The sequence below is a fragment of the Mesoplodon densirostris genome, chromosome 7, assembly GCF_025265405.1.
Source record: "Mesoplodon densirostris isolate mMesDen1 chromosome 7, mMesDen1 primary haplotype, whole genome shotgun sequence".
In the NCBI taxonomy this organism is placed as follows: domain Eukaryota; kingdom Metazoa; phylum Chordata; class Mammalia; order Artiodactyla; family Ziphiidae; genus Mesoplodon; species Mesoplodon densirostris.
The window spans coordinates 861,492-888,679 of NC_082667.1; the positions used below are offsets into that span (position 1 = coordinate 861,492).

At 60.6% G+C, this 27,188-nt stretch overlaps 3 protein-coding genes across 7 annotated transcripts; 2 read left to right on the forward strand and 1 right to left on the reverse strand.

Moving 5' to 3' along the window:
* Window positions 1-4,348: 4,348 nt before the first annotated feature.
* On the reverse strand, window positions 4,349-9,054 carry HRAS (HRas proto-oncogene, GTPase). 5 transcript variants are annotated; one of them, XM_060104355.1, is made up of 6 exons: window positions 7,191-7,311; window positions 5,824-5,985; window positions 5,478-5,656; window positions 5,228-5,387; window positions 5,056-5,137; window positions 4,625-4,714 (listed from the first exon to the last, which is right to left on the reverse strand). In XM_060104355.1, the coding sequence occupies exons 2-5, from the start codon at window positions 5,932-5,934 to the stop codon at window positions 5,075-5,077; spliced, it is 513 nt and encodes a 170-aa protein (XP_059960338.1). In that variant the 5' UTR covers window positions 5,935-5,985; window positions 7,191-7,311; the 3' UTR covers window positions 4,625-4,714; window positions 5,056-5,074. The 5 variants fall into 5 exon arrangements, with proteins under 5 accessions (XP_059960337.1, XP_059960336.1, XP_059960334.1 ...); XM_060104354.1 differs by lacking the exons at window positions 5,056-5,137; window positions 7,191-7,311 and adding an exon at window positions 9,035-9,054 and having other exon boundaries at window positions 4,349-4,714; XM_060104353.1 differs by lacking the exons at window positions 5,056-5,137; window positions 7,191-7,311 and adding an exon at window positions 8,604-8,669 and having other exon boundaries at window positions 4,349-4,714.
* On the forward strand, window positions 6,944-7,528 carry LOC132493295 (atherin-like). The gene has a single exon (XM_060103650.1). It carries the CDS (start codon window positions 6,944-6,946, stop codon window positions 7,526-7,528), a length of 585 nt encoding a protein of 194 aa, XP_059959633.1.
* Window positions 9,055-11,734: 2,680 nt separating the features above from the next.
* On the forward strand, window positions 11,735-26,957 carry LRRC56 (leucine rich repeat containing 56). Its single transcript, XM_060105309.1, is given in 11 exon segments — window positions 11,735-11,911; window positions 13,967-14,054; window positions 14,584-14,644; window positions 22,689-22,812; window positions 22,814-23,056; window positions 23,843-24,026; window positions 24,431-24,607; window positions 24,687-24,751; window positions 24,852-24,994; window positions 25,222-25,355; window positions 26,665-26,957. Coding segments are annotated over 11 exon segments (1,689 nt in total).
* The last annotated feature ends 231 nt before the right edge of the window (window positions 26,958-27,188 follow it).

Here is a 27,188-nt window from a genome sequence, read left to right on the forward strand (position 1 = left end):
GAGCACGGATGCGGCGGCCCTGCCCGTGTGCGAAAACCCAAGGGGCTGTACATCCCAGAGACTGAACTGTAATGTGTGCAAACTGAAAAAATAAAGAAAATAAAAACTTGTCGAACTGTATACCTGGGATATTTATATTTCATTGCATGTAGACTTTACCCTTGAAACTTGAGTTTTGATCCTAAAAATGCTGTATTATTCATCAGAAACTTGGCAGGGATGACGGTTCCCAATAATCAGAGGGGACCCAGGACGGCGCCCAGAGCCTCAGGCACGGGGCTGCTGTGGTGTTGGCGCCTGCGCTTGCTCAGGGGCTCTCCGGCCCCGAGGGCATCTCAGGCGGCCCCTCCAGGGCAGTGTGGGCTCGGCCAGGCGGGAGCCCGTCCAGGAGCTGAGGTGGTTGTGTGGGGGGAGAGGGGGCCTCTGGGTGGGTCCTCCATGCACATCTGGCTCTTGCAAGAGGTAGGCTACTGCCAGGGCATGAACCAGGTTATGGCCATGCTGCTGATGGCGCTGGTCCAGCTGATGACTGACGAGAAACACGCCATGCATGGAGGTGACCACCGAGGACAGCTGGGAGTGCCTCAGGGCCAGGGGTCTCCCTGCAGAGCTCCCCCAGCAGTGGGTTCACGGGGACCTGGGCCCAGTCCACGTCCCCATCAGCGAAGGGCACTGGCTCCCCGTGCTGCCCTCCGGGTCCTAGAGCCACGGCCCTCAGTCCTGGCCTCATCCAGGCAACTCTCCCTTCCCTGCTGGTCCTTCTGCCTCACACCTGCCACCACCCAGCATCCTCTGAGCCCACGGCCAGACGAAGCCCTGGCAGCAACACCCCCTCCCGTGCCCCCAGCCTGGCTGCCAAGCCTAGGAGAGGGCCAGGCACACCCCCGTCACCCACCCTGTGGGCCGCACTCCCTGTCCCTCTGTACCGGGTCCCCCATCCCCTGCTGCGGCCAGGGCAAGTGCCAGGGCGGACGCCTGCCCACCCCTCAGCCCAGGGCGCCAGCCGAGCTGGGCCTCCGGGAGCAGGGCCTCTGCCCTGGCCACCCCGGCCTCACAGGCTGTCCTGCCTGGGAAGGGCGTGTCCAGCCAGGGATAGGGAGGGCCCTGCACGCTGGGGTCACCACCGGGGGCGCCTGTGGTACTCCACCCTCACTGGACACAGCTCTGACTTGTGGGGGTCCGGGGGCTCCTCGGGATTCTTCATCCCTGGGTTCCCAAATCTGCTGAGACTCCAGGTCCATGAAGAGCACATTCTAGGCAGAGCCCTCCCCCAACTGCAGCGACACCTGGTGAGTAGATGCATCGCCCCCCGCCCCCCACAGAGGCGCTGTCCCACAGCCACCGTGGGGGCCTGGCCTCCTGCAGGCTTCATTCGCCTTCTCCCGGGCAGTTGGGGGCGGGGGATCAGCAGCGAGCTCAGGCCGAGCAGGCTCACGGCAGCACGGCCACCTGGGCCCTGAGGGCGGCTGCCCGGCGCCCCGAAATAGGGAGGTTTCCAGCCGAGCATGCAGGCCCCGAGCCCGTGCCCTCCATCAAGACGAGGAACAGACGTCCACGGGCATTGACACCATCCAGTGGTTCCTGCAGTGCTTCATCGACTGGGCAACGCTGCCCAGGAGGCTGAGTCCCAGAGGTGCTCCCTGACCCCCTCCTGATGCCTGGGGAGGACCCAGCCCCACCCCCCAGACATGCCATGCCCCTCCCGAGGGGCGTCCGGGGGCAGCCCAGAGCCCTCCTGGTGGGCGCAGGGCATCTCGAAGTCCCAGCCGTTTCTGCTCTGGCTCCCATCAGAAGGCTGGGTCAGCCCGGGGGTGGGCAAGCCAGCGTTCTGCTCCACTGAGGTGTTCCCACCGAGCGTGGGACAGGCTCTGTTGCCCCCAGACTAGGGTTCGTGCTGGCCAGGCCCTCAGGACCTTGAGTCCAGGAGCCACAGCCCCACCGGGACAAGCCCAGCCAGACGAGGAGCTGCAGGAGCTTGTCTGATGCAGCCTGGGCGACTGCAGGGGCCGGAGGCCGGAGGCGGGTTCTTACCCTGTGCTGGGACCACCACCGTGCCCAGCTCAAGCTGCCCCTCCTGGGCCTGCTGTCCCCACAGACCCCCTTTTCGCTCACCCTGAAGCTCTGGGACGCCTACATCCTGGAAAGCAAGCACATGCTGACGGCCATGGTGTACACAGCCCTCAAGGTCCCCGAGCATGGAGTGCAGGCCACAGAGGAGGCAGGCCGGCCAGCGCAGGAGGCCAGAGGCCACCCTCCGGAGCACACCCTTGGCAGTGGCCCTGCCCGTGGCTCTCCTGGGCACAGCAGACCCCCAGGTGTGGTGCCCAGCGGAACATAGCCACTGCCCACGGGAGGTGCCCCAGGGTGGGGGGCTGAGTCTTCCCAGTGGGGCCCCCGCTGGCCTGATGGCATCCACACCCCCAGAACACCTCCTGAGGCTGCCCCTGGAAGGCCTGCAGGAGTTCCTGCAGGACACGCTTTCCTGGGCCTGGGCCCCGGAGGACAACGCGGTGCTCGGGCAGCTGCAGGCCTCGACGGCCGAGCTACGCAGGATGAAGTGGGACGTGCTTCCCCCAGGTGCACTCAGCAACAGTCTCCTCCTGAGCCACCCTTTGGGCAGTGAGTGGTGGGGCGAGCCCCAGGCCTTCCTCCTCACCCCCGTCCATCTGCTCTTCTGCTCTAAGACTCGGCCGACCAGGCCAGGGCTGGGCATCAGGACAGCCAGGGGTCAGCAGCCTGGAGAGCTGTTCTCCGTGTTGGGCTGGGGCGGCCATGCAGGGTCCCACGGGCCCATCCTGCGCAGCCCGAACAGCCTGGTCGAGAAGCTGACCTGATCTGTTCATTTCCAGCAAACCTGAAGAGTTCCCCACGAGGCCCCTGGGCCTGGAGCGACCTGCCCCAGCCCCCAGGCCTCTCCTTACCGCTCCCAGCATCAAGACGCTCCCCGGAGAAGATGGGCTGGCCCTCCCTGGCCCACCTACCCAGCACAAGCAGCCTGGCCCCTCGCCTGGCCTGGCCATCCTGAAGGTCAAAGAGCAGCGGCACGAGGGGGCCCCGGGGGCCCCGGGTCTGGCCTGCCTGTCCCCAGCCCAGGTCGGTCCTCAGGATCGGCTGCGGCCACAGGGATGGAATTCCCTCCCAAGCCTCTCAGTGAACCATGAGGCCACAGGCGAGTGGCCCCCAGACATCGGCTTTAAGCTGGAATGCTGGGTCCTCTCCCCTTGAACACCTGCCTGGGCCACCCCCAGGGCCACACGACAGGCATGGCCCTGCAAGCCCACTGAGGTCCCAGCCACTGGCTCTGCCCAGCCCACTGAAGATGGCACTGCTAGGCCCACGACACCCCTCCTGCCCGGTGGCAACTGCAGCCAGCACCCCTCCCGGGGCAGTGACCAGCACGGCCACGATGGAGCCGGGGCAGTGCCCCGAAAGCAAGCCCCGCACGTCCCCACAACCCCCCCAACCTCTGCGTCCACCAGAAAGCTGGACATTCAGGGGCCTCCAGAGGACAAGGTGACAGTGACCACAGTGACCCCGAGGCCCTGGGAAGCCAGTGACACGCCGTACTTCTTCACGCTGGCCTTTCTCGAGGACAGGACCCCCTCACACAGCAGAGGGCCCTGACCCAGAAGCGCCTGGCCTGGCCTGATTTGGGCCCCAGGAAGGCAAGGGCACTGTGAGCACCCCGACAGTTGGGATGATGACTGAAGGGGCCGCCCTGGCCCGTCCAGAGTTCTGCCCAAGGCAAGGTGAGCCCTCTCGGAGCTGCAATGTGGCCACCTGGGGCCTGGATGGGCCCCACAGGCCGCTTTGGTGACCTGAGGTGGCCCTGGGAGCAACAGGCCACCTCCAACGAGGGGATGGCAGGGGCCAGCGGGCCACCCTCACACACATAAGGAGGCAGGGCCAGCCAGACGCCAGACCCCACGCAGCCAGCCACCTGGTCCTCACGGGGCAGAGCAGAGGGCGCCGCTGGACCCGACGGGCTGTGTCCCTCCCTCTGCCAAAGTCAGCTACTGCCTTCCAGGGTCCCCAGAGCTCAGGAGATACGACCCCTCCTGGAGTCCAAAGAAGCTCCCCGCCCCCCAGCCATTCCCTATGAAGGCCTCCCTCCCAGGGAAGGGACAGTCTTTGGTCTCCGTTTTCCCCCTTGCCGGGTAAAGGTGAATAAAGTTTCGTGTGCTAAGTGGTAGATGGGTTGGTTCTTGCAGCACCCAGAGGTCTCCGGAGGACGTACCCGGGGCCCCCAGAGGCAGAGAAGCTGCCGGATGCACGAAGCTGAGGTTCCCGCACGCCTCCTGGGGCGTCACTCGCACTGCAGCCTCCCGGCCTCAGCCAAATGCCAGGGTCAAGACATGAAATAATTTACTGCGACTCAGCCTGTGCCCAGTGGGCCAGGACGGGGCTGGAGGAGAGTGACAACGGGGGGCCGCCGGCGTCAGTTCATGACAGTCTGTGCAAAGCGTCCCGGGAGGCCCGCGGTCACTCTGTCCACCGACCTGGGCTGGCCAGGCTCTGGCAGCACTTCCTTCCTTCCCTGCGTCCTCAGCCCGCGTCTCAGCCAGCACCTCCACGGCCCGCGCCCACGCCGCTGTCAGGAGAGCAGGCACCTGCAGCTCAGGCAGCCCGGGCCACCCTCGTCAGGCGGGCTCAGCTTGCGCGCCTTGTGCTGCCGGATCTCGCGCACCAGCGTGTAGAAGGCATCCTCCACGCCCTGGGAAGAGGAGGCCAGCTCAGGGGGGGGACCACTGCCTCGGCCTCGAGCAGAACCCCAGCCCCTTCTCCACCCCACCCTGCAAATGGGGAGTTGGACCCTGCTCCTCTCTGGCCCCAGGGGCCACCCCGTTGAGAGGCCTGTCCTCAGCAGCTCCCCCATGGCCCGCTGACCAGGACCCGTGGGGCAATCTGGGGGCACAGGGGTGGGGGCCCCAGGGTCACCGCTCCGGTCTGGCTCAGGGCAGCTCTCTCCAGGGACCTCCACCTCCCCCGCGAGCTGTGTCGGCCCAGACCCGGGCCCTGGCCTCCCTCGCTGCCCTGCCATCCGGGAAGACTTACAGCGAGAGGGGCTGCTGGGTCACGGGGGTCCCGGAGGGTCCCGGAGGGTCCCGGAGCTGGAGCCAGAGCCAGAGCGGCTGCCCTGCGTCAAGGGAGAGGGGGCAGTGAGTGCGGCTCCCGGGCGGGGCGGGGCGGGGCCCTGGCTAGCTGCGGGGGCAGGGGACCTGCTCACCTGGCGCGTCTTGGCCGACGTCTCGATGTAGGGGATGCCATAGCTGCGGGCGAGGTCCTGGGCCTGCCGAGACTCCACGGTGCGTGCGGCCAGATCACACTTGTTCCCCACCAGCACCATGGGCACATCGTCCGAGTCCTTCACCCGTTTGATCTGCTCCCTGCAAGGGGGAAGGCGTGAGCCGGCGGGCAGGCTGCCCGTGGCCCCTGAGGGAGGACTGGAGGCCCCTGAGGGCTGGCGGGCAGCTCACCTGTACTGGTGGATGTCCTCAAAGGACTTGGCGTTGTTGATGGCAAACACACAAAGGAAGCCCTCCCCGGTGCGCATGTACTGGTCCCGCATGGCGCTGTACTCCTCCTGGCCCGCTGTGTCCAGGATGTCCAGCAGGCACGTCTCCCCATCGATGACCACTTGCTTCCGGTAGGAGTCCTGGGGAGGACACTGCTTAGAAACAGCAGGCCCTCCGGGGACGGGACCCTCCCTCGTTCCTCTCGTGCCCCCCAAGACCTATGACGAAGAGACCCCCTCCTGCACAGCGGGTAGAAGACAAGCCCGTGTCAGGAGCCAGGCTGTGGACAGGGGCCAGGCCAGCTCACCTCTATGGTGGGATCGTACTCATCCACAAAGTGGTTCTGGATGAGCTGGATGGTCAGGGCGCTCTTCCCCACGCCTCCAGCGCCCACCACCACGAGCTTATACTCCGTCATTGCTCCTCAAAGGACCACAGCACAAGGCACTGCAGTGGTCGCCTGTCCCACCTGCCGAGGAAGCGGCACTCAGCACGGCCAGACCACACAGGGCAGGCCCACTGAGCTCCCTGGGCCAGCCTGCCCAGGCCCGGCCTGCCCTCTGGGCCCGGACATCCAGGTAACAGGGGCGGCAGCCAGAATGGTGGCCCAGCCGCTCACCTGTGGCACCTCCAGCCCAGAGGTGGGAGGGGGGGTCCTGCCTCCAGCTGCATTTAATGACTGTGTGAGAGAAGCAGGGAGCCGGCCCCCCAGAGGCAGGGCTGACAGCTGAGAGCGCCTCCCAAGCATGCACCCGAATTAGAAGCTGCTGGGTAGGCAAGAAGCCTGAACTGGAAGCGCCGTGGGCTGAGGTTACCAGCGCCCCCATGAGAACAGGCCTTGCCACAGTGGCGGGCACAGCAGCATGCCCGGACAGGCTGGTGGCAGCCGACAACCGGCTCCAGGGCCCCCCACCCCCGGGCATGCTGGTGCATTTGACAAGTATTCACTGAGCACCTACTGCATGCCAGGTACTGCTCCAGGCACAGGATGACGAGCAGACAGAAAGTCCCCCTGCCTTGGCAGGTTCGGGCTACGCTCCAAAGAAAAAATCCACATAAAGGAAAAATAAAGGGAAACCCACGGGGCCCCACTGCCAGAAAAACTTTGGAGAGCATAAGGAAGGTGAGGAGGCGGGCAGGGGGCCAGGGCTCCAGGAAGCAGAAGCTGATCACAGGAAAAGACCCAAAGGAGGTGTGGAAATAAGGAGACAGGTGAGAAAGGAAAAGGGCGTGGGGCCAAGGCCCCTAGCTGGGGTGCCCTCAATTTGTGACGCTTAAAGCGTTAAAGAAGGGATGCCCTTGTGGGGACAGTGGGCAGTGACTTCCTAAACCTCAGACTCGTCTGGTGTATGTGATGGCCGCCCGGTGCCCGAGCTCTTCGCAGGGGTCCTTGGGTCTCTGGCGGGTGGGAGACCCCGCCTAGCGCCATGGTCACGGGCGGGCCTCCGCTCGGGGACACCCAGCGCACTTGTGGGGCCCCGGAAGGCAGGGCCCGGGACACAGAGCCGAAGGGGTTGGCCTGGGTGAGGCAGAGCGGACCAGCCGCCGCCCGCAACCCCCGCCGCAGCGCCCCGCCCGCCGCCGCCGCCCGCGGCTCACCTGCGCCCCCGCGCGCCCTGCGAGGACAGCAGGCCCCACGCCCGGCCCGGCCCTCGCCGCCCCCGCCGCACTCACCGCTCACTGGCACGACTGCCCCCGGGGCCGGGGCCGGGGCGGGGGCGGCGGCGGGGGCCGGGGTCGGGGCACTGGGCTCGCCCAGCGCATGGGCTCCGTCCGCGGCGGGTGCGGCTCGGGCTGCGGGCGGCGGACAACCGACCGGGCCGCGCACGCCCCGCCCCGCGCCCGTCCGTCAGCCCGGCAAGGCTGCCATTGGCCGCGCGCGCCGGGCCCCGCTCTGCCCCACCCCGGTTGGCCGAGAGGCCCGCCCGTCAGAGGCCTCGGCCGGGCGGGGCTTCCGGGAGCTGCGCGGAGGGCGGTTCCCGCCCGGCTGGGCCTCGTGGGCCGTGGCCTGAGGGGTTGGCTCCGCTGGTGATGGGGTCCGGGGAAGAAAACTTATCCGGAGACTGCCCGGACTCTCCCGGGAACAGGCGGGACTCGCGGGGAGATAGAGACCCCGCGGCGAAGCGGGTCTGCGGCCGGGTGTGGACTGGGGCGGGGTCGCCGATGTCCGACTCGAGCCCCTGCGCCGCTCTTGGAGCCCAGCGCCGGGCCCCTGGGCACCTTCACGGCGCGCACAGTTGCGCCCACGCCCCCCTAGGCCGTCCCTGCGCCGTTCCGCCCCGCACACCGTAGGGGTTCCGGAGCGGAGGGGACAGCCCGAGGGCTGAGCCTCAGGGAGGGTGGAGCCCACGGGGTCAGCACCGCAGACTCCCCCGGACCTGAGGCCGGGGAAAAGCGGAGGGGCTGCCGGGATGAGGGTCAGGTGCAGGTGGCTTCGGAAGGGGCTCCTCCCGGCTCCCAGAACGCCTGGCAGGTTCGGCGGGGTCCTTGGGCGCGGCTCAGCCATGCGCCCAGGGCCAGGCGGCGCAGGGCGCCTCGGCTGGGCGGGGACGTCTGAGCCCGTGGAGCAGCGAGTCCGGCTCAATCTTTTTACCCAGTGCGGGGGGTCTTGTTTTTCACTTACGTAGTGCGCAGCCCCGCCCCGGGCTCCGCAGAGGGCCCTTGTCCCGCGCTCCCTGATCTCCAGCTTCCCCCAACTTCGGCAGGCCCTGCAGACTACCCGCCCACCCAGCTTCCCCAAAGCCCGGAGCCCAGCCCTGCAGAAGCTCACCCTGAGGCCCAAACGGTACCCAGGAAATGCAACCCAAAAGCTGCCATAGGGGGTTGAATTGAAGACTCCCCCACCCCAAGCATAAGTATGCACATTGTATCTCCTTTAGAGACTCTCAGAAGTACATGATTTAATATTTTAAAAAATTTCAAAGTAACGCATAAACACATTCTCCTTGTTTATAAGAAAGAATGGTGCATTACACGTAAGGCCAAACCTCCCCCTCTGCTCAGCCGGCACCCCCTTCCATTCCTACCCCTTCCGCGCCGTTCGGCCCACCTCCCGTGCCGGCTCCGTGCTGTTCCCCAGAAGCTCACCCTACTGCAAGCCTTGACCTCGGCGGGCCCCTGGGGGCCGCCCCCGCCCCAGGCACGGCGCCGACCCCACGTGCCGTGGCTGTGTCCGGTTGGCCGTCCCGCGCACTGCGCCGCGGCCACGACGGAGCCCGGCTCGCGCCTGACGCGCGTAGACGCGAAGTAAAGGCGGATAAGTGAACGGGTGACGGCGCCTCTCGCCGGCGCGGACACTCCGGACTCCTCTCCAGGAGTCCAGGTCTGCATTTCCCTCGTCTTCAGAGGGTCCTTTCCCAAGGCGCTTCCTTTAAATCCCGCAGGGCCTTGGCCTCAGGGACGACCCGACACGGGCGCCTACCACCTGAGAAAGGTGGGCGCGAGTCTCCACCCCAGACCACCTTTGCGGAAGCCGACACCTGGCCTGCCTGTGCCCCGCCGTCTCGACCGCGTCTCACCTCCCTAGCTGCCCTCCCGGCCCGAGGGGCGCTCCCGCGCGTGCGGGGCGGGACACGCGCGAACCTCCCAACCTGGTTGGCCGCCGCCCCGCCCGCCCTCCCGCCGGCCCTAGCAACCATTGCTAAGGGGCGCGGCTCGGCCTCGCGGAGCTGGAAGATTCCCGCGGCTCATGAATATTTGCAGATTCAGAGGAGGCCCCGCCCCCGTTGCCTTGGCGCCCAGGCCCCTCAACCTCGCGGCCGGAATAACAACCCCAAGTCGAAGAGAGCGCCCGGCGAAGGAGGGCGCCCGGGACCAAGCCCCCGAGGCTGGGGCACCGGGGCCGACCCCTCAGGTGAGAGCCGAGCGCGCCTTTGGGTCCGGGGCCGCAGGCTTCGCTGTCTCCTCCCGTGTCGGGGTGGGGGGGGGGGACTGAGGCTGGGGATGGAGCAGAAAGACAGTGAGGTCCCAGTGATGCCCCAATTGTCAGATCTGGTCCCCTGGGGACCCATCCCACAACCCCTGGCCCTGCTGAGGGTCTCGCGGTCACCGGGACAGGAGGGACCCCAAGCCCTGCCTAGGGACCCACTCTGGGAGTTTCCATGATGGGGACCTAGGAGGGGAGAGGCCCTACCCTCAGAAGGGATAGCAGGTGGAGGGGACCCAGAGAGGTGATGAGCCCAGCCAGGAGCTGGTGTTAGTCTGGGCCGTGGAGAGAGAAAGGCTACCACATTTCCAACTTCGGGGTCTCACGGAGTGGCAGGGAAGGATGGGATCAGGGCCATGAACAGTGTGGACGGGTCCAGGCCAATGAGTAGATGTGAAGGGATAGTGTCTCAATGGGAACCTCAGCCTCCACCCCAGGCCCTGCTCCTTGGACCCCAAGACCTTTAGCTAATCTGGACCCATACTATGGGCCTAGTCATGGGCAAGACCTCAGGTCAGCTGTTCTCAGGCACAAAGGGAAGAGGGTGGCCCACTGGCGTCCCAGGCCACAGCCTGGCCAGCCCGTCCCTTTCCCAGAGCCCAAGGCTGGCAGCCCTGGGGTAGGTGGGGGCAGCATCTTCCTAGAGGGCCTGGTGCTGGGGTCCTCCTTTGAAAGGCCCTAGAGGGCCTTTCACCAGCTGGAGAAAGGCAGGCAGCAGAGGAACTTTTGGAAAGAAATCCTGGCCAGAAATTCCGTGAGGCTCTTCATGAGGCTCCCCTGCATGGCCTTCACCTCCTTGGGTCCTCGGTGTGTGGTCACTTTCCAGACAAGGGCACGTGGAGCCCGGGCAGCTTGTCCCAAGGCCCAGCACTCCCTCCCACCCTCTCTGTCAAAGGCTAGCTGACCACCCGCACCCCGGGAAGGATGAATCTTGACCATCCACAGGGGGTGATAGACAAGAACAGTGGCCAGAAGCTGCATCTGCCACATTCACTGATTTGGGGGGGGGATATTCTTGAGCCCCTGTTCTGCACACTGGACATGGCAGGTGAGTGTCCTGCCCACACAGAGCTCACTTGCTGTCTCAGGCAAGGCACTCACTCGACTGAACCGAGGGCTGTAGAAGGGGGTCGGTCTTATAAGGTAGTAAGTCCAGGAAGGTCAGGAGGGAGCACAGGGGTAGGGGTCGGCGAGGCCCTGATCCAAGGTGGAGGGAAGAAGCCAGGATTTCCATACAGACTTCAGAGATGATTCCAGGGTCTGGGGCCAGGCACAGGCATCTGTGTCTTTAAGGAGCAATGCCAGGTGAGCCTGGTGCAGGTGGACCACCTCCTGTGGGCCTGGTGGTAACGCCCAAGAGGGACAGGGTGCCTGGGAGGCCAGCCCACAGGGGATGGTCCAGAGCAACAGGCCGGGGACCCCTTTTGGAGAGGGTAGAGTTGGGGATGGAGGGAAGTGGAGATTTGAATGAAGACCAAGCATTTGCATTGGATGGACCCAGAGGGACCCTAGTGTCGGTCACCCATATGGCTGTCTTCCCAGCCAGCCGGGCCAGGTGCCCCATCAGGATGGTTGAAAGGACCTAAGGGCCAGGCCCCAGGCTGACAGCCCCACACCTCTGCACCTGCTCACTTCTGGGCCCTGTGACCTTGGCCCAGCCTGTCCCAGGTCCCTTGAGCATGGTGACCTGGCCAGGAGGCCAACCTGACTGTCTCTCTCGCAGGTGCCGCCTGGGGCCACATTCTGCCCTCTTGCCCAGATGTTTGACCCACGGTGGGAAAAAGCAGCTGCCTCCAGGTGAGGGGGTCTCAATGGGCACAGGGGTAGGGGAGGAGTGCCTAAGACCCTGGTCCTGAGCCCCCCAGGGTCGGAGACCATCAAGTGGAGAAGGACACACAGCACAAGGCCTGAGGCAGAGGCTTGCTGCTGGTTACAGCAGCACATGGGCAAATGGGACCTCGAGGCAGCCCCCCTCCCTGGCCTACATGGGGCCTCAGAGGGTAGGCCAGAGCTGGCACCCTGCATGGACCCTAAAGGATGGGCAGAAACACAGGGAGGGCAGCCTGCCCAGGCCAGGGGTGTGAGCCCAGGCTGAGGGAGGAGACGGCAAGGCCCCCGGCAGGCTGGGGCTTCACCATTACAGCCTTCTCTGGGCCAGAGGTGGGCTCCGGGGGCTTGTTGTGTGCGTGCATACATCAAGGGCTGCACAGGGTCTCGGCTGGGCTGTGGATCAGATGAAGAGCAGAGGCTGATCAGCTTTACCCTCTGCCTACACCCAGCAGGTTGGATGTGAATGGACCAGGCCTGGGACAGAGCCCATAGGCCTTGGCCAAGCATAGCCAGTGTCCGAGTGCGGGCGCTGAGCTGGCAGAGCCAGCACAAGCCCCGCTCCCAGAGCAAGGCCCCGGGCAGCCGAGGGGGCAGCCACAGCGGGTGGCTGCCAGAGGAGCACCTGTCACCTGCCCGACTGGTGAGTGCCGGGGGGCTGGGCTCGGCCGCAGCGGCCCGCGTGGCTGACAGATGCCCTCAGCCCGCTGGGGCCCCTGCGCCTGCTCCACCCTTGGGCCAACCCCAGGTGCTTGGTGACACAGATGTCCCCCAGGAATTCAGGCCACAGAAGGGCCTGAGCCAGGCCCAGCCACAGATTTGCTGAGCCCCTACCGTGCGCTGGGCTCCAGGGACCCCTCCGTGAACCAGAGAGAAGGCCCCTCATTCCTGTGGGGAAAAGGGTGACAGCCCATCCAAGCGCGTGGCGCACAGACTTAGGGAACCACGAGCAGAGGAGGGAGAGGCATCTGCAGGGCGGGGCATCCTGGGGTCCCACTGACCGCATCTGGCGCAGTTGTTGAAGGCTTTCTCCCAAACCTGGGATGCGGTGGCAGCCGCTTCCCACCCCCACCCTGGGGCCCAGCAGGTTCTGCAGAGCCCTTGTGACTGCAGGTTCCTGCCCAGTGACCCTAGAGAGCAGCCCTGCACCTCCTGGTGACCGGACCCCTTCCCTTTCTGGCCATGCCCCTCGCCCGTCATTGGCCACGCTAAGGGCCAGGCGCTCCCCAGCACCCCTCCAGCCCGCACAAACACTTGCACCCAGGTGAGGGACCCCTAGAGACCCTGGGGTGACGCACCCACCAACACTCGGCAGAAGGAAGCCTGGCTGCCTGAGGTCCCCACGCACTTTCCTGACCAACTCGGAGAAGGGTCCACGAGGTCTGGTCACTGCAGGTGGACAGGACACTCCCGCCGGCCCCCTCCCCACACCCCCCAGCAGCCCCTGTGTGTCCGCCCTCCAGCCAGGCCTGCAGCGCCCGCAGCACCCAGGGTCCTGGTCCAGCGTGGACCCGTCACGTCAGGCCGCCGGCCCCCACTGCTGCACGGGCTGGGTGCTGGGGACACGCCTTGATCAGAGCTACTCCGTCCACCCTGGGACCTCCCCCTCCCCCACCCAGCTCCTGGCTGGGGAGAGAGCCTGCCTGTGTGAGCGTGGCCCAAGCACCCCAGGTCCACCCTTGCTTCCTAACGTATTTGAGTCCAGTGCCCACCATGCCAAAGCGTTGCTGCTGAAGCATTTCCCTCAGTCGCTGGAACTGGGGGTCTCAGGCCTCTGTCCTCCCAGACCCTCCCGCATGTAGCCAGCATGTGGCAACTGGTTTCTCCCTGAGGCTGAGTCTTACTGAGTCATCCTAACTCCAAGCACTTCTTCGTTTTTTCTTTTACTGGTTTGAGCTGAGAAGCCATTTTATTTTCCAAGCCACGAGTTCCAGGACCCCTGGGCTCTCTCCACCAGCTCTGAACTCTGCCTTCCGTAAAACCTCATCAAATGCAGTGAACTGTGGCCAGCTCACTCTGCCCACAATTGCCTGGCACCTCTCCACCCCCATCACAGGTTCATTGTGTGCATCTTCTGCCATCCAGGTTACTACAGGAGACCCTTTTACCAAAAATTCCATTGTCACATGACCTGGGTCTCCATTTTTCCAGCTTCAGTAACACTCGCGTCACACACCACCCCCACCAGTCCCCATCCAGTGTCACGTCGTTTCATCATTTTGTTATGGTAGCTATTGGAGCTGCACCTAGGTCCCAAGTTTTGTATGAGTCAGCTATTGCTATAGTGATGCTACGTAACAGACAACCCCCAAACTCATCAGCTTACAGTGCAAGTGTACCGTCCATGGGTTTGAAGGAGGCTGGGGCTCGGCCGTGCTGAGCAGAGCTGGGCTCCAGGCCCCGAGCTGCACTGGGTCTGTTCCATGGGTCTTGTTAGGACACCAGCACACCTCAGGGCACACCCTTCTCTGGCAACGGCCCCACCAGCCACACAGGATCACAATCTCCATTCCTGTCACGTCACACTTATCGTCCAGCTGGAGCCAATCATGGCCGCAGTCAACATGGGTGAGGCAGGGAAACGCCTGCCACCTGCTCCAGCCTTGCAGCCAAAAGCAGGAGTTTCCCGGGGGCGGGGGGCGGGGTGTGTGTGACTACTGTCCAGCTCTCAGGGCTGACTCCCCACCGACTCCTGCAGCAGGCCCTGGCCCAGGTGGATGACCTCCGACTGGTGAGCGTGCTGGAGTTGTGTGTCAACACCCACAAAAACAGCCTGGGGAACTTTGGTGAGAGCCACCCCCGTGCACACCCACCACCATCACAGCCAGGCCGTGCTTGAAGGCTCGGTCTGCTCGGGCCCTGCCCACCAGGATCTGGTCTTTGGACCACTGCACCCACAGACCTGCCCTGCACCCCTCTCTCCAGGAACTGAGAACCCTCTCCCGGGGCCCTGAGAGCACGGGACACTGGCTGGGGGGGCCGTGCTCTGGAGCCCAGTGTGTGGTCTGGGCGTGCCCGCAGTTCCCCGTGGGAGGCGGCCTGGGGGCAAGACCCGCGCCAGCCAGGCTCCCCTCCCCGCAGAGTCCCATGGCCCCGTGGCCTTCTGTGTGCCTCTGCCCCCACGGGGTGCCTCCTGCACCCTCCCCTGCTGGCCTGCGTCATTCAAGCCGGGCCTCAGACATCAGCATGTGGCCCCAAGGCTGCCCCTGGGCCTCAGAGCAGCCGTCGGGCAGCAGGGGCCGAGGGGCACTGACGCCTCTGAAGGTGCAAAGGGCGGCAGGGCCTGCGCTGACCTCTCTTCCTGCGGCCCCACAGGGCTGCACCTGCCCAACCTCAGCCAGCTGAAGTTGAACGGTAGCTGCCTGGGCTCCCTGAGGTGAGTGTCCACCCCCCGCGGGGGTCACGGGGGAGGGCGTGCCGCCGGCCTGGGGGTGGTCCTGTGCATCCCACTATCTCCGGCTCCCGGCCCTAACGCCCACCCCTGGTCACGTCGCCCACCCCTGGTCAGCTGGAGGCCCCGCTGAGGGTGACACCAGCCACCCGGAGCCTGCAGTCAGGGTCGGGCTGGTCACACCAGGTTTTGTGGCTGACGAGGTCTCCAGGGACCTCCCTGTGGTGCCCGGAAGGCTCCCACTGACCTTCGGCAGAGGACCCCCAACCCGCGAGCCTGGGTGGCTCATCACCGACCAGCTTCTGGATTTGGGGCATCCCCACACCCCTCACCACAGCCCAGGGCTGTGTCCCCGTGCTGGTGGGGCCGTAGCTGGGGGTTGAGCCGGCCCCCATCAGCCCAGCAAGACGAACAGAGGAGCATGGCCGCTGCTGCCCAGCCGGACTTCAGGCCCCATGTGAAACACAATAGCATCTTAATAGCTTAAAAGACAAAATGCAAAAATCAGGACAGATTAAGGTTTTTGCTTACTTCGTCAGGCTGGAAAGAACAAAGCTGAAGTAATATCAGAGTTTATTGGGTGTTTGAACAAAATGGGTGTCAGGAAAACCCTGCTGGGATTTTTTTTTGTTTTATTTTTTTATAAATTTATTTTATTTATTTATTTTGGGCAGCGTTGGGTCTTCGTTGCTGTGCGCGGGCTTTCTCTAGTTGTGGCGAGCGGGGGCCACTCTTCATTGCGATGCGCGGGCTTCTCATTGCGGTGGCTTCTCGTGTTGTAGATGCGTGGGCCTCAGTAGTTGTGGCACGCGGGCTTCAATAGTTGTGGCTCACAGGCTCTAGAGCTCAGGCTCAGCAGTTGTGGCGCACGGGCTTAGTTGCTCCACAGCATGTGGGATTCTCCCAGACCATGGTCCCCTGCATTGGCAGGCGGATTCCTAACCACTGCCCCACAAGGGAAGCCCAACCCTGCTGGTTTTATGCAGCCAGACAGCCGTCCTGGGGCAGTGGGAGGCCAGTCCCCATTCTAGAAAGTTCTCCTGATGTTTTAAATGGACTGTAAGTATCCAGTCATTTCCAGAGGAGATGATAAAGGTATTCATTAAGCAGCCTTGCACGATTTTTCCTATTTGTACTGCTGTTTGTTGAATAAACATCAAAAAGAATTTGAAAAACGCCTGAAAGCCTAGAAGTGGAAGCAAAGAAGATCAGAGGCCGCATGGCCCCCGTAGGCAGGGACAAGCAGGTGGATGCCAGCTTCCACGGCTCCTGCATGGCTCCTGGGCCTGCAAGGAAGGGTCTGGAAAGCAGGTTCTCAGAATTGCCTTTAGTACCGATACATGGTTCAGCAATATTCTGACAGAGACGTCAATACTTTAAGTTAACAAAGACAAAACAAAATCATATTTACTCCTTCATTATTAAGGCTTACAAAATTAGCTCAAAGAACAATAAAATATATAGAAAACATATAAAATAAAGGATGGAAACTACAAAGAGAAGTGGAAGGTATAAAATTAAGTATTCGTTACCATTTGTAACAAAACAAAATATTTGATTTCAAAAAAAATCAATTCCAAGAAAAAAATTAAATCATGATTTATATAAAACATGTGTTCTGTTCCTTGATAACGACAGTGAAAAATGTAAGGAATCTTTAAGTTGTCTGTTAGCGAATCCTGAAACTTGGCCAAACGTTGTTTGCAAATCTCCACAGAGTGATAGTAAACAAATATTTGTAAAAGGAAGCTAATTCAATATGACAGTGCAATGAAGTAGTATTACAGCTTAGCTGATGACAGAGAGAGTCAAGACATTAAAACCTCAGGCAGTGTTATGAGGACGGGAAAGTAATTCTCATGTGACGGCTGTCGCTTCATCTGAAGCTGAGAGAGAATTCAGCCCCTGAAAGTGTCACTGACGTGAGGACAGACGGGGCTGGTTTCCAGGCTGGCCAGCATCCGACAAGAGCATCCTTCACCAGGACCACTGTGTGGGGAAACCACAGTAACAATCTCTGAAACTCAACAACTAACTTGGAGATAATTAAAATGATTGAAGGGACAGTTCTCAGTACAACTTAATCGTGTGTGTGTCCCCTGAAGACTCTCCACCCTTCCTCCTCCCGTGAACTCAGACCATGGTGGCTTTCACTTAAACAGAAACCCCTCATTTTGATTTGTTCCAGTCCATCAGTTATGGCTGGTATTGTGGGTGTTTTTTAGGTTTGTCCGCACCCCAAGGTCTTGGAGATATTCTACTTTTTCTTCTGTTCATTTATGGTCTCACTTTTCATTTTTGGGTCTTTAATCCTACTTATCTGTGAGGTTGCTTCCACTCCTGATGTGTGTTAATCATCGTAGTTTCCCTTTTTCCAAACTGACCTAGCTATTCCTGAGCACTTATTCTTGCATTTGAGTTTTGCAATCAGTTTGCTGGGTTTCACACACCCTTATCTTTCAGGATTTTGTTTTGTTTTGTTTTGGAATTTTAAAGTCACATGCTCATTTGGGTAAATTTTTACGTTATATACATCCATGAATATGGTATAGCTCTCCATTCATGTGTGCTTTAATGTTTTTAATAGAGTCTTTAAACTTCTTCTGTAAAGTTTATAGGTTAGAACGCTTTCAGCTGCAAGTTACAGAAACCTGCATCCAACCGGCCTGAGGAGTGAGAAATTCTTTATCCCTTAAGTGCCTAAGGACCATGGGGCAAACCCTGTTCTAAGCACAGAGGATATGTCAGGGAACAGAATAGGTGAGAATCCCTGTCTCTGAGGGCACACAAGGAGCCCGGTGGTGGCTCACGCAGCCGGTGGCCCCTCAGGATGTGGCCCCCATCCCCATGCCTGGGGCTGCTGCAGCCATGTTGGTGGGCTGAGGGAGTGTGGTAGCTAGTCTTCTAGGGTTGCTGAACAAAGCACCAAGAACCAGGTGTCTTGAACAGCAGAAACTGACTCCCTCAGGTCTGGAGGCCACGAGTCAAGATCAAGGTGTATCTCCTTCTGAGGCAGAGGGAGAACCCAGCTCACTCCTCGCTCCTGGGGGTTTCCTGGCCACCTTTGATGTTCCTTCACTTGTAGACTCATCACCCCAATCTCTGCCTTCAGCTCACGTGGCCTTCTTCTCCCTGTGTCCAGATCCAAATTTCCCCATTTTGTAAGGACACTAGTCATATTGGATTAGGGCCCACCTCACCTCCACCAATTACATCTTCAGAGACCCTGTTTCCACATCAGATCACATTCTGAGGTCCTGAAGGTTAGGACTCCAACATATGAATTTGGCGGGGTGGGGGGGTGGGGCGGGAGGATGCAATTCATCCCATAACAGGAAATGTGCCTTCCTGTGTCCATCAGTAAGAACAAGAAGGTTCCCAGCACTCTTCTGTGTTTCTTTGGCCAGAACTGTATCATGTATATACTCTCTTACACCAACCACTAGTAAGGGAATGGAATTATGATTGCAGTGAGCTAACCAGGACCCCTACCTGTGCACCCTGCTGCCACTTGGGACAGGGCAGGACACCAGCCTCCTCTGAAGGCAGGGCTCCCTGAAACCAGAACTGAATTAATTCCCACATACTTATAGTATTTTTATAATCATGGATGAGGGCCTGATTCTGCTGTATTCTGTTTGATTGTTGCAAATTTAGAGAAACACTATGCTGATTTAGAATAGATTTTTTTTTTTTTTTTTTTTCTTTTTGCTGTATGCGGGCCTCTCACTGTTGTGGCCTCTCCCGTTGCGGAGCACAGGCTCCGGATGCGCAGGCCCAGCGGCCATGGCTCACGGGCCCAGCCGCTCCGCGGCATATGGGATCCTCCCAGACCGGGGCACGAACCCGTATCCCCTGCATCGGCAGGCGGACTCTTAACCACTGCGCCACCAGGGAGGCCCTAGAATAGATTTTTTAAATTATTATTTTATTAACTTTTATTGGAGTATAGTTGCTTTACAATATTCTGTTAGTTTCTACTGTACAGCAAAGTGAATCAGCTATATGTATACATATGTGCTCTCTTTTTTGGATTTCCTAGAATAGATTTTTTTTTTTTTTTTTCGGTTCGCGGGCCTCTCACTGTTGTGGTCTCTCCCATTGCAGAGCACAGGCTCTGGACACGCAGGCCCATCGGCCATGGCTCACGGGCCTAGCCACTCTGTGGCACGTGGGATCTTCCCAGACCAGGGCACGAACCTGTGTCCCCTGCATCGGCAGGTGGACTCTCAACCACTGCGCCACCAGGGAAGCCCTAGAATAGATTTTTTAAATCAATAAAACAATTGATTTTTATAAATGGGTCTATTACCTTTGGCAGTAGTGTACCTTTGTTTTGTATTTAACATTATTACCAAACTGTCCTATTAATTCAAATAATTTGTTAATTCAGATGGGTTTCTGTATTGATGGTGATGTTATCAGCAAGTTACAAGTGCTATCTTTCACTCAAATCCTCCTGCTCCTTTTTCTTGTCTTATTGCTTTGGCCAGGATCTACTAGCCAGTACAATGTTAGACAGTGGCAATGACAGTAGCAGGCATCCTTGGTTTGTTCCCGATCTTAATGGGTATGTGTCTGGGTTCCTCTGCATCTATTGACATGATCATAAAATGATATTTCTCCTTTAGTCTATTTATGCACTGGATTCCACTGACAGATTTTGTGATGGTAATTCATCCTTACATTCCTGCAGTAACACTACTTGATGAGTTATTTTTAAATCACTGTAAAGTTAAAATAATATTTGCTTTGAAATTTTCACATCAGTCTTCATGAGTGATAGTGCATTAATGCCCCAGTTTGTACTTCTCTGGTCCTGGAATCAAGGACTGACTCAGACGGGGCCCTCCCTTTTATTGTTCTCTTCAACTGCTTAATTTTTTGAAACTTCCTGTACAGGAAATTATTGTGGAAGATAGAGATCGTCTATTCCATGATAGATCTTATTTTTAAAACTGATCCAGATCCAGGGACTTGGTGGGGGTGGGGCGAGGGGTGTTAATCACTTTAATTTCTTTAGCGGTTATTAGTCTAGTTTTCTTTCTTTTGGCACCAGCTTTGTCTAGTTTCCAAGAATTTTGGTATAGAGTTTGTTCATAATGGTTTTTGTTATTTTAAATTGCTGCTATAGCCATAATTATTCCTCTTTTTAAGTTCCATACATTTATTTGCATTGTCCCTCTGTTCATCCTTGATCAGTCCTGCCAGAGGATTGTCTATTAAGTTTTTAAAGAATCAGCACTGGGCTCTGTTAATCTTCTCTATGGTTTTTCTAGTTATTACTGGTTCTATTCTAATCTTGATTACATCTTTCCTTCGTGTTCTTTTGTCATTTGCTGTTGTTCTTTTTCTGGCTCCTTGAGCTGAATGCTTAGCTTAATTGTTCTACTCCTTTCAGTTTTTTGATAAATATATTTAAAGATCTAACTTTCTAGGGCTTCTCTGGTGGCGCAGTGGTTAAGAATCCGCCTGCCACTGCAGGGGACACAGGTTCCAGCCCTGGTCCAGGAAGATCCCACATGCCGCGGAGCAACTAAGCCTGTGCGCCACAACTACTAAGCCTGCTCTCTAGAGCCCACGAGCCACAACTACTCAGCCCACATGCTGCAACTACTGAAGCTCGTGCGCCTAAAACCCGTGCTCCACAACAAGAGAAACCACCGCAATGAGAAGCCCACCACGCACCACAACAGAGAAGCCCCCGCTCACCACAACTAGAGAAAAGCCCGCATGCAGTAACGAAACCCCAATGCAGCCAAAAATTAATTGATTTTAAAAAATAAAAATAAATAAAAGAATCCTGGAGGGCAGCTAGCAGAGGTTGGCATGTGCAGAATTGTAATCTTTACAGAAGTGAAGAGAAACAATAGAACCTAACAGATGTTTAAACAATAAAGAAAACTTGTCAGACATAAAAGAAAACTTTCAATCTACAGATTGAAATAAAAAACTGAAACTGAATTGCCAACCCTGAAACATATCCTAATAAAGTTCTTGGACTTCAAGACACAGATCATATTGGGGGCAGCCAAGGAAAGAGATCAAGTCTTCCTTTAAGGAGAGAAATAAAAGGAAGTTTTCCTCAGACTTCTCCATAGAAACACTCAAAGCCAGAAGACAGTAGAATGATGTCTACATGGCCCAGCAGAAAGACGGTATGAATCAAGAATTTCATACCCAGCCAACATTTTGGAATGAGTAAGAGATTAAGGAAAATAGTTTGATTAGCCCCTCTTGAAAGAATCATGAGACGCAAATTTCAGCCAATTAAAAGATGATTGGGGGCTTCCCTGGTGGCGCAGTGGTTGAGTCCACCTGCCAATGCAGTGGACATGGGTTCGTGCCCCGGTCCGGGAGGATCCCACATGCCGCGGAGCGGCTGGGCCCGTGAGCCATGGCCGCTGGGCCTGCGCGTCTGGAGCCTGTACTCCTCAGCAGGAGAGGCCACAGCACTGAGAGGCCTGCTTACTGCAAAAAAAAAAAAAAAAAGATGATTGGAAAATGCATTGAAGGCAATAGACTGGGGAGGAACATGGAATCTCTGTAACTAAAGGTGGAGATTATGGTAACAGAACAGAACTTTAAAAACGCAACATACAGGTTAATCGGTGGATGAGACATAACCGAAGGAGAATTTGTGAACCGGAAGATGGGCCCCAGCGACGCAGAAAGGTGAGGCGGGCCAGGAACACCTCAGAAGTGAGGTGCCTTCACGTGGACCAGGGGAGCAGGCAGAGCCCCTAAAGCAGGAGGAAGAGCAGATGCCAAGACCTGGCGCACCACAGTGCAGGTGTGATTCAGGACCATGGGGAGACCAGAGCTGCTGGAGCCGGGGCAGGGAGGGCAGGGCGCCAGCAAGGACCAACGTGTGCCACCTCATCACCGCAGGGAAGCCCCTCACCTCAGCATCTCCAGTGAGTCAGCATTTCCAGGCAGCATTTCAGACCCTCATTCCCAATCTGAATGCCCAAGAAGCTATTAATAGTATAATTAGTAATATAGCAATACCCCCAGCATGAAAGGGAGAAGTCAGGACAAACCCACAGGACCCCAGAGGAAGCAGACAATGCCAGGAGGGGAGTAAAACGTCCAGGCACCTTAAGCGAATGCTCTGAGAGACACGGAAGAAGACGTGGCTTCTTTGCACCCTCAAAACAAGAACAGAATGCCATGAAATAAGATCAGAGAACAACGAAGGGCGCTTGGGAATTAAATGTATGAGGGCTGACAAAAAATGTTACCAGCATTGTTGGAAGAGAAGGGAATCTCCCAGAAAGCAGAGGAAAGGCAAAGAGATGGAAATGGGAGAGAGAAGGGATGAGAACAAGCTCCTTCTCAGAGACCACACGTGAGAGGCTGAGCTCCAGATATGAGAGCAGAGACCACGAGGAGAAAAAATACAAAAGGGAACATCCCAGAAGCTGGTGGAAAGGGTGTGCAACAGTGGGCTGGTGCCCAGACAGGAGACGAGGGCCACCCAGGCTGAGACGACCCTGCGGGCAGAGGTGGGGCCCGCTGAGGTGGGGGGCAGATGGGAGAGCCCCAGCCTGCCCACTGGCAGGGGAGCGGCCGCCAAGGGAGGGTGGCACAAACAAGTCCCAGGTGGGGGCAGGGGGAGGGGCTGTGACACAGGGAAATCATCCACAAAAAAGGCCGGGGGGAAAGAGGGAGGGAGGACACCCCGGCTGACCCCGCTGGGGAGGGGACATCTCGCCCACACCCACTGCAGCGGGCAGCGGCCGTCTAGCACGAGGGCAGCTCCTGCAGCCAGGCCCGGACCCTGCAGGGGTTGGATAAGGTGCCCAAGACAGGCGGCTGCAGCCAGGAGGGAAGACGGGGCTGGGGGCTCTGGAGCCCCTTCCTCGGCCTGGAGGCCACCCAAGCCAGTCACAACTGTCCCTGAACCTGGAGACAGACAGATGTGGGTGGCGGCTGGGCAGGAGGCATGGCACAGGGCCTTCACGGCCACCGAGACACGACCCTCCGCCCCAGGACCGCACTGACCAGCCAACCCTACCCTCTGCAGGGACCTGGGCACCTCCCTGGGCCACCTGCAGGTGCTGTGGCTGGCTCGCTGCGGCCTGGCTGACCTGGATGGCATCGGCTCCTTCCCGGCCCTGAAGGTGGGTCTGCGGCGCTCTGGGGGGTGCAGGAGGCGTGGGGGCCCTGACTGAGCCCCCTCATGCCCCCCAGGAACTCTACCTTTCCTACAACGACGTCTCGGACCTGAGCCCGCTGTGCCTGCTTGAGCAGCTGGAGGTGCTGGACCTGGAGGGCAACTGTGTGGAGGACCCGGGGCAGCTGCGCTACCTGCAGCTGTGCCCGCGGCTGGCCACGCTCACCCTGGACGGCAACCCGCTATGCCTGCGGCCCGGCCCCGGCCCCATCCACCAGGTGGGCACCGGGCGGGGAGGTGCTCTGTAGCTCCAGCCTCTCGGCCCGGGCACTGCTTTGCCCACCTGAACGCCGGCCGGGTCGCAGGGGATCCCAGGGCACACACCTAGGGCACACCCGCCTGTTGCCGGGGGCTTCTTCACTGGGAGCTCATTCCCATGTTGCTGGAGGCCCAGCGGCTGCCAGCTTGTCCTCCTGGGCCAGGACCAGACTCCGAAGGGCCCCGCGTACACCCCAAGAGGTCTGTGCACACGCCATGGGGAACCACGCGTGTTCTGTACAGTCTCCACGTAGAGTCATGTACATGAGCACGCACGCTCACATACACACACCTGTGCAGGCCCCGTGCAGAGGCAGCCCCACCCCCTGCAGCACTGCTCATAAACCGGGGGCCTGTGCACATTGCCCGCGGCTGCACACCCCCCTGCACTGCCCATGCACACCCAGAGCTCACACGCCTGCCCAGCTACTCGTGGTGCCCGTGCACAGCGGCTGCCCACTGGGCCGGAGCTCTGAGTTCAGGGCAGCTCCGCAGGCCAGAGGGCACCCCTGGACCCTGGCAGTGAGCCCAGAGAGTGAGGTCATGCATGGGTAAGAGCCCAGGGTCCCTGCAGTCCCTGCTGTCCCAGAGTGACCCTGGCTGGCCTGGCAGCCTGGGCAGAGAGAGATGGCATCCCCAACCCCCAGCTCCCCTGCACTGCCCCCCAGCAGGTCTGGGGGCAGCGGCTACAGGGCGATGCTGGCCTGACGGGCCCACCGGACGCAGGCCTGCCACCCCCACCTCAGGTGCCCCAGGGCTACAACTACCGGGCAGAGGTCAGGAAGCTCATCCCCCAGCTGCAGGTCTTGGATGAGTTGCCGGCCACACACACATGCCTGCCGACCTCCCGGAAGCTGGACCACGACTGGCTCATGGTGAAGGAGGCCATCAAGGAGGGCAGCGTCCTGGACAGCCTGCTCCCCGGGCTGGGTACAGACGGTAGCAGTACAGGGGGCCTCGGGCTGGGGCTGCCCCAGGAGAGGGCTCCACCCCCCCCACTGGCCCCGCCCACAGGTCTCTCAGAGACGGAGAGCCGCCTCGTGTCCCTTCTCAGCCTCGAACCCCCCGCCCCCCCCAGCCTGCTCCATCCCCAGAGCCCTGCACACCCACCCCCAGGCCAGGACACCCTCCCTGTGAGCCACCCTGGTGGGGGCCTCCCCAACCATCCTCAGGGGGAAAGGCGGGCCAAACCTGCCCCCTGGTGGCGCTGGGGCTTGGGCACATGGATGCTGGGTGGTGGGGGGCCCTGCTCCGTGGACAGGGTTCACCTTGGGGGATCCTGGGTGGTCGGCTGGCGTGGGCCTTGATGACCTCTGATTTTGACTGTTGTGCAGGTTCTCCCCACAGATCCCCCGTTTGGAGACGCAGCCCCGAGCTATGCTCACCTGAGACCCAGCGCAGGGCCCCCAGGCCCTGGCCCCACTCCCTGCTGGTCCCCGGGGGCCCCCTGCCTGCAGGCCTTCTTCCCCAGGGCCCAGCCCCAGAGGACGACGCCAGCAGCCTCACCCACGGTAGGCGACCCACCTCGGCGTGAAGCTGCCCTGTAGCCCCTCAGCCCCGAACTAGGCCCAGCCGCACCCTCTTCTTCAGGTGCCAGCAGGGTCCTCTGTGGAAACCCCGCCAAAGGCCTGCAGGAGCGCCGGCACCAGTGCCAGGTACAGCCTGCTCCCCACAGGGGGCCGTGCCCCGGCCTGACGGCGCCTGCCCCAGCACCCCCCGAAGGCCGTGCCCCTGAACCAGCCCCTCCCTCCCCAGGCTGGGGCACACCCAGAGAGGCTGCCGCCTCCCGGGCCCGAAGACCTGGCTGCCCGGGCCTCCACCCCAGGGCCTGACCCTGCAGACAGCTGCCACCTCCTGGCCTCGGCCGGGCTTCCAGCCTTGAGGGAGCTACGCCTGCGGTGGGTGCTCACTGCCCCCCAGCCTGGCCCCGCCACCCTGTGTGTCCCGACCGGTGGGGGCTTCTGGCTGGGACCTGCCTTGGCTGAGTGCTTGCTGGTCCTCCCGGTGGCTGGATGGGCTGGTCATGGGAGCCCAAGGCTGGGGCACCAGCCCGGAGCCACACTCATCTGGGATTGGCTCCAAAGGAGGGGCAGGGCTGCAGCCTCTCCCCTTCCCCGCACCCCAGTCCCCTCCCCAGTAGGTGCCTGGAGTCCCGGGAGGAGGGGGCCGCCGCCCCCAGGGGCCCACAGAAGGGCCCTGAAGAAGAGCAGCACAAGGCTGGGCCCAAGACTCGCCCCAGCCCCCTGAGCCTGGCCCCAGGTACCGGCGTGACCGCGCACACAGGCTCAGACCAGCTCTGCCCGCTCCTCAGCCAGGCTCTGAGATGGGTGGGACGGGGAGGTCCTCTCTTGGGGGTGGGGTCTCACGACCGAGGGGTTCCAACCCCAAGTCCCCCTCCCCTGAGCCCATGGGACCATGTGGCCACCGGGGCTGGATGAGAGAGAGAGAGAAGGCCCTCCAGAGAAGGGCAGTGTGAGCAGAGGCCAGAGGGGTCCTGAATGAAAGAGCAAGTGGCCCCGGGGTGGGGGCAGTGAGGGGTCAGGACCAACAAGCAGGACAGACCCGCCAGAAGTCCTGAGGGGAGCATGGCACAAGGCCAGCAAAGGGAGCAAGGCCACCAGACGGGCAGGAGACCAAGGTGGGGAGGGGTACCGCCCTTCCTCTGCAGACAGGGCCTGTGCTGGGCTTGGGACACAGAATTAAGCCAGGGCGAGGCCCTCCCTCAGGGACACTGGCTTCAGAGTGACCATGGCTGAGAGGAGCAAATGCAGGGCCTTGAGGCAGAGAGACCCCTCACCCAGCAGGCCTCAGGGAGGCTTCTTGGAGGAAGGGTCTGAACCGACTGGCAGAAGAGCTGGGTGGGCAAACCCGGGGAGGGGGCATTGTAAGCAGGGGCCACAGGAGTGTAGGCTGCAAGATTGGCCCAATGACCCTCCAGGGTGGCGTGGCATTGGGGGCGGGTTCGCATCAAGGAAGCCAGGATGGAGCAGGAATAGGGCAGGTCAAAGCTCTGCACTTCCTGTGCTGGCTGCGGCCTGCAGGGAGGGGCTGGGGAAGGTGGGCCATGAGACAGCCAGGAGGGGTGGAGAGGTGGAGGGGGAGCAGGCAGGCAGCCAGGAGGAGTGGCTGGAGGGGTGACAGCCAGTGAGGGACAAAGAGGTGCCAGGACCTCCTACTCCAGTCCGGCTCTGGGTGACCACAGACACACCCACCCAGCCTGCCCTCAGGTGGGTGCCAGGGCCTCGCTCTATAGGGGAGGTTTGGGAACTGCCCCAGGGCCACCAGCCTGTGAGCATGCCCTGGGGGACAGGACCCAGTGACACAAAGCCAGAGCCCAGACTTCCCCAGAGGTGGGTCCAGCTCAAGCAAAGGTCAGAGGTCACAGGGCCGAGGGGCCACAACTTCCCTGGGGAGCACAGGAATTGGGGCAGCGGGGTGCTGCCTTGGGGGGGGTGAAGGGCTAAGGGGAGGAGCCACAGTGGACACTGCAGCCCTGCCCATGGTGACCGCCCCAAGTGACTCCTTGGGGGCCCTTGTCTGACATGCTGTCTCTTTCCTTCTTTTCCAGAGCCTTCCAGGACACTGGGCTACAACCTGACCCCCTCTCCTCCCAAGTCCCTCATGCCATCTGACAGGGGCAGCAGCTCCTGGGGGTCCACAGATCTGCAGTTCCGGGGGCGTCGCCTCACAGCCCTGGGTAGTCTGGGGCCTAGCCTGGGTCAGGGGTTGGCTGCAATGACTGCTCTGAGAGCCCTAGAGGTGGCCTCAGGCCCCAGCCCTCAAGCCGAAGGCTGTCCAGGCCCAAAGCCAGCACCAGATCCAGCAGCCAGACCCCCAGCCTCTGGTGCATGCCGCACCTGAACCGCATCTCATCCCAGCCCAACCCCAGCCCTAGCGTACACCACTACCCACTGCCAGGCTGGCCTGGGCAGTAGGCAAGGGCCCCAGGGCGATCATGGGAGCCCCCGTGTGAACTCTGGCCTCACAGAACCCAGAGGACCTGGGCGGGTGTGTTGCGGGGTGGGAAGTGAGCCTGGTCCAGTAGAGGACCCTCTTGGTAGAGGGAAGTTGGGACCACCAAGGGTGGGAAGA